We start from the raw sequence: 9,042 nt of genomic DNA on the forward strand, positions 1-9,042 counted from the left end.
CTCTGCTGGGTCTGTTGGGTGACTGGATGCACCATGGCTCTCTGCTGGGTCTATTGGGTTGCTGGATGCACCATGGCTCTCTGCTGGGTCTATTGGGTGGCTGGATGCACCATGGCTCTCTGCTGGGTCTATTGGGTGACTGGATGCACCATGGCTCTCTGCTGGGTCTATTTGGTGACTGGATGCACCATGGCTCTCTGTTGGGTCTATTTGGTGACTGAATGCACCATGGCTCTCTGCTGGGTCTATTGGGTGACTGGATGCACCATGGCTCTCTGCTGGGTCTATTGGGTGACTGGATGCACCATGGCTCTCTGCTGGGTCTATTGGGTGACTGGATGCACCATGGCTCTCTGCTGGGTCTATTGGGTGGCTGGATGCACCATGGCTCTCTGCTGGGTCTATTGGGTGGCTGGATGCACCATGGCTCTCTGCTGGGTCTATTGGGTGACTGGATGCACCATGGCTCTCTGCTGGGTCTATTGGGTGACTGGATGCACCATGGCTCTCTGCTGGGTCTATTGGGTGACTGGATGCACCATGGCTCTCTGCTGGGTCTATTGGGTGGCTGGACTTTCTGCCATTCAGACCCAGGCAACACCAGCAGGTGAGTCAAGTCTATTTTTTTGATTAAATGCATGATGTGTCTAACATACTGTATATTTTGAAGAATGTATCAAATGAAGTAGACACATCTTTTGTAACAATACAGTATAACGACTCCACAAAGGCAATGATAAGGAGATTTACCTGAATCACAAAGCAACAACATATTGTTTGATTGTACCTCATTGCACAATTACATGGAAAGGGATACAACAGTCCAAATGAATAAATGTATTTGTTTCAGGTGGGTACCAGTTCCAGGGGATAGTTGACTGTGAATATGATGACACCACTGATAATATGATTTACTTTGTGAAAAACATATTCAACCAAAAATTGACCACCATCTATGACTCCAGGGTTCAGAAGTATGTGGGTTTTGGGGAGTTTGGCATACGCAATGCAGATCACTACAACAGCCAAGCTTGGGAAATGGCTATAAGGAAAGCAGAAGTGGAGACTATTTGCCGATACAGTGCAAGATTCTTCAAACTGAGCACTTTGGAAAGAATAGGTAAGTCATTTTTATGTTTCTTTCCTTTCTTAGTCATTTGCACATACTGTACATTTTTTAAGTCAAGTTTGATAAAAAATGTTGATGTTTCGGGCCGGGGACTTTCATCAGGCAGACAACTTAATTTCTACATCATCCTATGTCCCAGTGCCTCCCATTGTCAAAGCCCGCCTGACCAAGCCCTCTCACTACGGGGAGGTGTCCATGCTGGAGTGCAGCGTTCTAGGCTTCTACCCTCAGGAGGTGAGGGTGAGCTGGCTGAGAGACAGGCTGGGGACCACCATAGCTGTGACCTCCACAGACACACTGGCTAACGGGGACTGGAGCTACCAGCTCCACTCCTACCTAGAGTTCAGGCTTCAGAGAGGGGAGAGTGTAAGCTGCATAGTTGAGCACCCCAGCCTAGATGAACCACTGGAGGTGGTCTGTGGTGAGAGACCTGGGGAAGAGAGGGAGTATTGTGGTCTGGAGTGAGAGCTGGAGGGAGGGGAGGACAGTTGGAATGGAAATGTAGGGGAGAGGGGTACAGAAAGAGGGAAGAACATTCTGCTTATAGCAGTGTTTTCATGAAAATGTCAATACATTTGAAGTTACTGGATTGGTAGCAGCCATGTGGTAGAGTGTGATGTCTTGTTTTACATAATTCCATTCCCAGATACCTCAGGCCTGGATGCTAAATTGTTTAAAATGGCAATAGGGTGTGTTCCCTTTTCATTGGTGTAGCCATGGCTATTGGAGGAAGAGTTTACTACTGGTGGAAGAACAGGTAAGTCACAACATTATCACACAATGGACAGAGATTTTATGTAAACTAGAAATCTATTGTATTTTTCGATTTCAAGAAGTTTCATAAAGTAGACATATTTTACTGTTTCAGGTCAGGCTTTAGGCATGTGCATAGATAAGGTAAGGCATTTTTCTATATTGTGTTTGACATTTTTTGCAAAAAAATTAACATTTCTATCCAGTGTGTGCAAATGAGGTGAGGCAATAAATAGGCCGTAGTGGCAAAGTAATTACAATTTAGCAATTAAACACTGGAGTGATTGATGTGCAGAAGATGAATGTGCAAGTAGAGATACTGGGGTGCAAAGGAGCAAAGAAATAAATAACAATATGGGGATGAGGTAGTTGGATGGCCTATTTACAGATGGGCTATGTACAGGTGCAATGATCTGCTCTGACAGCTGATGCTTAAAGTTAGTGAGGGGGATATGAGTCTCCAGCTTCAGTGATTTATTATTCTTTTTTTTGCAATTCGTTCCAGTCATTGGCAGCAGAGAACTGGAAGGAAAGGCGGCCAAAGGAGGAATTGGCTTTGGGGGTGACCAGTGAATTATACCGGCTGGAGTGAGTGCTACGGGTGGGTGGTGCTATGGTGACCAGTGAGCTGAGATAAGGCGGGGCTTTACCTAGTAAGGACTTATAGATGACCTGGTGCCAGTGGGTTTGGCGACGAATCTGAAGTGAGGGCCAGCCAACGAGAGCATACAGGTCACAGTGGTGGGTAGTACATGGGGCTTTAGTGACAAACGGATGGCATTGTGATAGACTGCATCCAATTTGCTGAGTAGAGTGTTGGAGGCTATTTTGTAAATGACATCGCCGAAGTCGAGGATCGGTAGGATAGTCAGTTTTACGAGGGTATGTTTGGAAGTATGAGTGTAGGATGCTTTGTTGCGAAATAGGAAGCCGATTCTACATTTAATTTTGGATTGGAGATGCTTAATGTGAGTCTGGAAGGAGAGTTTACAGTCTAACTAGACATCTAGGTATTTGTAGTTGTCCACATATTCTAAGTCAGAACTGTCCAGAGTAGTGATGCTGGATGGGCGGGCAGGTGCGGGCAGCGATCGGTTGAAGAGCATGCATTTAGTTTTACTTGCATTTAAGAGCAGTTGGAGGCCACGGAAGTAGCGTTGTATGGCATTGAAGCTCTTCTGGAGGTTAGTTAACACAGTGTCCAAAGAAGGGCCAGAAGTATACAGAATGGTGTCGTCTGCGTAGAGGTGGATCAGAGAATCACCAGCAGCAAGACCGACATCATTGGATGTATACAGAGAAAAGAGTCGGCCCGAGAATTAAACCCTGTGGCACCTCCACAGAGACTGCCATAGGTCCGGACAACAGGCCCTCCGATTTGACACACTGAACTCTGTCTGAGAAGTAGTTGGTGAACCATTTGAGAAACCAAGGCTGTTAAGTCTGCCGATAAGAATGTGGTGATTGACAGAGTCGAAAGCCTTGGCCAGGTCGATGAATACGACTGTACAGTATTGTCTAACATGTCTGATATATACTGCTGGAATCTTTACTTTCCATTCATCAAAACAGAGAATTGCATAGACAATCTTTGTGCACCCAAAATGTCACATTTTCATATTTTTTCAGTTGTCATATTTTTTCAGCAGTCAATTGACTGCTTCCATGTGCATAGCATGAGAGATAACTCTTTCTTTGCCCAAAATGCCACTGGTTAACAAAGCAGAAGTAATACTTTCGTTCTTTACCATACTATTCAAATTGTGTCCATGTGATGGAATCAGTTTGCTTACCATTCGTTATTTGCTTGTGTGGGACTTTCCGAGCATACATTTTCAAACACTACAGTCACGTCCATAATTATTGGCACCCTTAATAAAGATAAGCAATGAAGTCTAGAAAAGAGCTCTATTTTCATGTCCTCTGTCCATAGCGCTGGTTCCAAGTCCTGATGCGTTTTGTCGACCTCCAGGCAGGGTTGGGCCGATGACATGAAAATAAAGCTTTTTGGCCACGCACACCAGTGGTGGTTTTGGCGTTGACAGTATGCAGAAAAGTACCTCATTCCTATGGTAAAATACAGTGGTGCATCCTTGATCCTTGTTAAGGTCAACTGCATCATGAACATCAGAACCAGTCCCAGGACATTTGACCCATGAACCTGGTTGCCTCTGCCAGGAGGCTGACACTTGGCCACAAGTGGATCTTCCAGCAAGGCAATAACCCCAAGCACACATCACAATCCACCAAGAAATGGTTAATTGACTACAAAATCAACATTTTGCAATGGCTGTCTCCGGACTTGAACCCAATTGGTTTGAATTGAAGAGGGCAGTCTATAAGAGCAGACAAAGGATATCAATGATCGGGAATGTTTCTGTATGGAGGAATGGTCTAAGATCCCTCCCAATGTGTTCCCCAACTCATAGAATATTTGAGAAGAATACTGTGTTATCCTTGCAAAGACTGGGTGCTGGAGTACTGAAAAGAGGAATTCAAAAAGTGTTTATATTTTTTATCTATTTCTTTATGCTCTTGTATTAGTATAATTCGTAAAAAAAAAATATTTGTGTTTTTGTATAATAGATTTTTTGCTAATAATTATGGACCTGACTGTATGAAATGTTAACATATGTGCAGGTAATTGATGTGCATTTAGACATTACTGCTAGATACAGGGGACACAAGAAGGTTATACAACAAGGTCATTTTTTTCTGTCGTTATATAATTGGAAATATAGACTCATTAACATGCACAGAATTGTTTGAACGTCATCCATAGAGAAAAATCATAAAATATCACTGCTTTCTGTTATACCAGACAGGAGAAAAAGCTACTCATTATGCAAGTCCTGTCGCTTGAAAACAATTACTTCAGTTGCCTTGGGACTGCACATGCACAGCGATAACAGAAAGGCTCTTCATATGAGATGGAAGAAAATTAACATTTGAAATCAACGTAAACTAACTGATCTATTTTGATAATAAAGACATTAACATATGTTCCTTTTTTGTTCACTCTTGTCGCGCCAAAGAAATCAGCTTTGGACGTGGTTTCTGACAATTAAAATGTTTGCTTTATGTCATAGCATGTGAACAGTCAAATGACTAATATACAACATGGGCCATACTTTGGTATGACAAATAATTGACAGTTCATTGAGACTAAACCAGCTGCTTTTGAAGTCAAAGACAGTGTGGTTATTTTGAACTTTAAGTCCTAGTACCACCTGCCTCTTCCCATGGCCGGACCACAGTGTTGTAAATGATTAATACTGATAACAGTATGGAGACACCATATGGGCACCATTTTGGAGGCGTGAGTGAGGAAGGCTATAAGAGTTCACTGCCTTTGTTCCATCCCTTCTGTGGATGAGACTGACTTCTGTCAACATGCCTACCCCTCTGTTCACTGCTCTGTCCTTCCTGGCTGTGCTGGCCCTTGGGTCATGTCTAGCTCTCTTGCCCGAGGAGCAGCCCTATGTGGAGCGTGCTGGTATCCAATACAGTGCTAGGCCTTACACCTCCCTCCTCACCGTGCCCAATGGAGAGCAGTTTGGGAACTGGACCTGGCCTGAGATGTGTCCCGACAAGTTCTTCGCCGTTGGGTTCATGCTCCGGGTAAGCAAGGGCTCCTTCATACATTTCAAACACATCTACCAGTTTGGATAGCATTTCTTTCAGTTAGTCAATTCAGGGATTAAATTCCAGTCCCCTGTGGTCAAAAAGCCTATTTTCAAATAGCCCATTTATAAAAATAAAAAAAATGTACACAATTCAAATCCTAAATTTGATGTAATCAAAATGTATTTGTGGTGTTGATCCGTTACCAAACATGATCAACACATTTGTGTATAACGAGACCATTCTTCTGTTTGAGCTAATGCTAGCATATGTCCATTAACCTTCTCTCAGGTGGAGTCCGAACAGTACGGTCTGGACGACACTGCCCTGAATGGCATTCGCTTGATCTGCGCTAAGGACGAAGATAGGAGCTTCTTGTACACCATTGAGTCTCACACTGGATTGTATGTACAGACGAGAACAACATGCCTCATATTGGCCTATCACATTGCTCAATGTAGACACAGTTGGAAGTAATCATATCCTTTTAAGATACAGGTTTAATTGTAAAAGCGCATTTCAAACTATAGTGATGACATGTGACTCGACACCTAGATTCGGTATTATGTAGCAACATTTGAAGTGTTTAAAAAAAAAAAAATTTTACATGGGTAAAAAGTAGAGACTCAGAGCTTCAAAATGGTGTATCATACACTGCATTTTTGAGGAACAATGGGAAAGTAATTCTGCTTTGATAGTTGATAAAACATTTATAGGCCCAAACATTTATATGCCTACTGGAGAGCGCTCCTTTGTCTCCTTTGTCTACACCCATTCAGCATTGTTCACACCCTCTTAAACCAGCCCCACCCATTTCTTTAAGGATTCACATGTGAGGTCATGTGCTAAACAGTGAGTGGTGTACTAAAGATTAAGACTAAATGTGGTCAAAGTAGTAGCCTACAATAAGGAAAAATTCCAGGTTAACAAAGTGTCCAGCTAAAAACATTTTATAAATGTTAGATCACACTTGCCTAAATTGATGGGTCATGTGAAAGAAATTCTATAACGCCCAGCCACATCCAGTGGTGAAAAAGGTACAAAATTGTCATACTTGAGTAAATGTAAACATACTTTTACTTCAGTCATTTTCTATTAAGGTAAGTCACCCAGTAAAATATTACTTGAGCAAAAGTCTAAAAGTATTTGGGTTTAAAAATACTTAAGTGCCCACCAGCACCGTACCATCCTCCAGTCCAACCAGTTGCGGATGTTGACCCCTGTCACAGTGCTGTCCTTCACAACACCAGCAGTCTGATAGTGTTCATTCTGGTCTTTTTAAAGCGCTGTTTGATGAGGCCAGTCTGGGTCCAGACTATGGTGGAGCTTGTGCTTGGTCCGCCTGGCACAATACCAGAGCACAAACTTGTTCTTGATTTGGCCACTGCAGTTATCACAGTTCAGGTCCACACGTGTTTCCCCAACTCCGTAGTTGGTGAAGAAATGGTGCATGTAGTTGATGACTGCGCTGCTGCCTTTGCTAGATGACGTGCCTTCATCAATCAAGTAGTTGACTTGTGGTGGTATTCCTTCACAGCCGACACCAAACAAGCCACACTGGCGAGGAGTTCAAAGGTAGATGGGACCTGGCTACATAGGCAGAAGGATAGTGCACCTGAAAACAACAAAAGAACATTAAGATAAATTACAATTAATTGTCTCAGCCCTGTCAATCTGTCTTTACACATCTCAGTGAAAGGTATTTGCCTGCCTCCCATATATGTTGTGTATATATATCCATCTATGTCCTTAATCAGTATTAAAGGAGGAAATGTTGCTTACCCGTAGAACAAAATCAAAGCTGTAATGCATCCTGAACAACATGTCTCTTATCGTCCTTGTCACAAAATGTTGCCAAGCCAACAGATGGCGCTGCTGTTATCTGAGTATGATACTATTTTTATTTTTAATTTTTTACCTTTATTTAACCAGGCAAGTCAGTTAACATATTCTTATTTTCAATGACGGCCTGGGAACAGTGGGTTAACTGCCTGTTCAGGGGCAGAACGACAGATTTGTACCTTGTCAGCTCGGGGGTTTGAACTCGCAACCTTCCGGTTCCTAGTCCAACGCTCTAACCACTAGGCTACGCTGCCACCCCACTATATAGTACTGGCGAGCCAAGATAGCCATTACTTACTATGCATTGTATATGCATGCTACCGAGTGATGCTTAAGTAACATTACCTTGGTCTTGTATAGAACAAACAGCACACAAAACAGTCCTATTTCATGGCTCAAAGTAGACACAAATTGACTTATCAGTTGAACCCTGCATCTTCAAACTGCAGTGATATATGTTATTCCATGTCCTGTTTCTACTCCCTACATATCATGTGCCTCTTTTCTCTGTCTCACAGCTCTGGTCAAACCTCATTCCAGACTGCTGTGATGGTGAAATAATATTCCATGCCTCTCTCTCTTCCTCTCCCAGCTTTGGTGACTGGTCGGACCCTCAGTATTGCCCCAGGGGGGTGCTAACTTCCTTCCAGCTGCGTGTGGAGCCCCACCAGGGTCTGTTCGGTGACGACACAGCCGCCAACAACGTCAGGTTCCGCTGCAGCAGCAACCCCATCCTCGCAGGCGCCGGCCTGGACTACGGCGAGTACAGCCTCTGGAGCCAGGATTGTGGCGATGGAGGAATCTGTGGCATCGAGACCAAGATGGAGGAATACCAGTACGGTCTGGATGACTCGTCTCTCAATGACGTGCGCTTCCACTGCTGCGCCAAACTCCAGCAGGTGAGAGAAGATGGTTTATCATAGAGGGGTTGAATGAGTTGGTCTTGTGTATGATATTGATGTCATGGCAGCTCTGGAACCCTAAAGTACATCACTCATTTTCTAACCCTGTGGTGTATATCTTGTCGTATCCTCACAGTAATCATCTGAGGGTGATACCTCTTCTGGACCAATCTCAACCAACCAACCGGCCCAGACCTGTCAACACACAGGCTCTGACCCATGGTCCATTCAATCCTATCTACACCCAATATCTGAATCTGCCACTGGTTCAAACCTAATAAATCATTCAACTGTCTCTTTATGGCTCCTTTGTTCAGTGAGGCTGAAACAAATGACATTAGCTCCGACTGAACGTAACCCACTCATCAGAGCTGAAGGACCCCTCTAGATCACTCCACAATACGCACTGAAATCCTCATCAGCATGAGAACAGCATGTTTTCATAGAGCGTCTCTAATGACCCAATAAACTCCAAGCAAAGTCATAACAAGTGTGCACAAAATGTAGGTGCTGACACACGCATTTCTCCTCCTGGAAAGGGAGCTAATTAAGAAATGACTAGGGTTATTAATTAATTTACAGTTTAAAGGCCTGACGGCATCCGATAAGACGGTGATTGGCATACACAGAGGTACTTGTGTTTAGTGTGTGAGTGGGTAATCTGCAAAACGCAGTGTAAGTGGAGAAAAAGGACCGTGTGACTTTATCAAGCAGCACAGCAATGGTTATCACCAGCTACTCAAACATGAGGCAATGGAGGCATACTGATAATGACCCATTATTCCATAATGC

At 43.5% G+C, this 9,042-nt stretch overlaps 2 protein-coding genes across 2 annotated transcripts; both read left to right on the forward strand.

Annotated features, from left to right (window-relative positions):
* The first annotated feature begins 221 nt into the window (after positions 1-221).
* Positions 222-2,157, forward strand: LOC124004854 (rano class II histocompatibility antigen, A beta chain-like). Its single transcript, XM_046313686.1, has 3 exons — positions 222-594; positions 851-1,120; positions 1,269-2,157. Exons 1-3 carry the CDS (start codon positions 222-224, stop codon positions 1,592-1,594), a joined length of 969 nt encoding a protein of 322 aa, XP_046169642.1. The 3' UTR covers positions 1,595-2,157.
* Positions 2,158-5,235: 3,078 nt separating this feature from the next.
* vmo1b (vitelline membrane outer layer 1 homolog b) lies at positions 5,236-8,545 on the forward strand. The gene is made up of 4 exons (XM_046316452.1): positions 5,236-5,503; positions 5,798-5,910; positions 7,941-8,247; positions 8,387-8,545. The coding sequence occupies exons 1-4, from the start codon at positions 5,255-5,257 to the stop codon at positions 8,387-8,389; spliced, it is 672 nt and encodes a 223-aa protein (XP_046172408.1). The 5' UTR covers positions 5,236-5,254; the 3' UTR covers positions 8,390-8,545.
* The last annotated feature ends 497 nt before the right edge of the window (positions 8,546-9,042 follow it).

Source organism: Oncorhynchus gorbuscha, linkage group LG19, assembly GCF_021184085.1.
Source record: "Oncorhynchus gorbuscha isolate QuinsamMale2020 ecotype Even-year linkage group LG19, OgorEven_v1.0, whole genome shotgun sequence".
Lineage (NCBI taxonomy): Eukaryota > Metazoa > Chordata > Actinopteri > Salmoniformes > Salmonidae > Oncorhynchus > Oncorhynchus gorbuscha.

Bases quoted from the DNA above. Each gene is read 5' to 3' on its own strand.
- LOC124004854 (XM_046313686.1), top strand. From the start codon at position 222: ATGCACCATGGCTCTCTGCTGGGTCTATTGGGTGACTGGATGCACCAT. The intron at 595-850 runs GCAACACCAGCA...TATTTGTTTCAG, and splicing joins TTTCTGCCATTCAGACCCAG to GTGGGTACCAGTTCCAGGGG. The intron at 1,121-1,268 runs GTAAGTCATTTT...CCTATGTCCCAG, and splicing joins GAGCACTTTGGAAAGAATAG to TGCCTCCCATTGTCAAAGCC.
- vmo1b (XM_046316452.1), top strand. From the start codon at position 5,255: ATGAGACTGACTTCTGTCAACATGCCTACCCCTCTGTTCACTGCTCTG. The intron at 5,504-5,797 runs GTAAGCAAGGGC...ACCTTCTCTCAG, and splicing joins CCGTTGGGTTCATGCTCCGG to GTGGAGTCCGAACAGTACGG. The intron at 5,911-7,940 runs GTATGTACAGAC...TTCCTCTCCCAG, and splicing joins ATTGAGTCTCACACTGGATT to CTTTGGTGACTGGTCGGACC.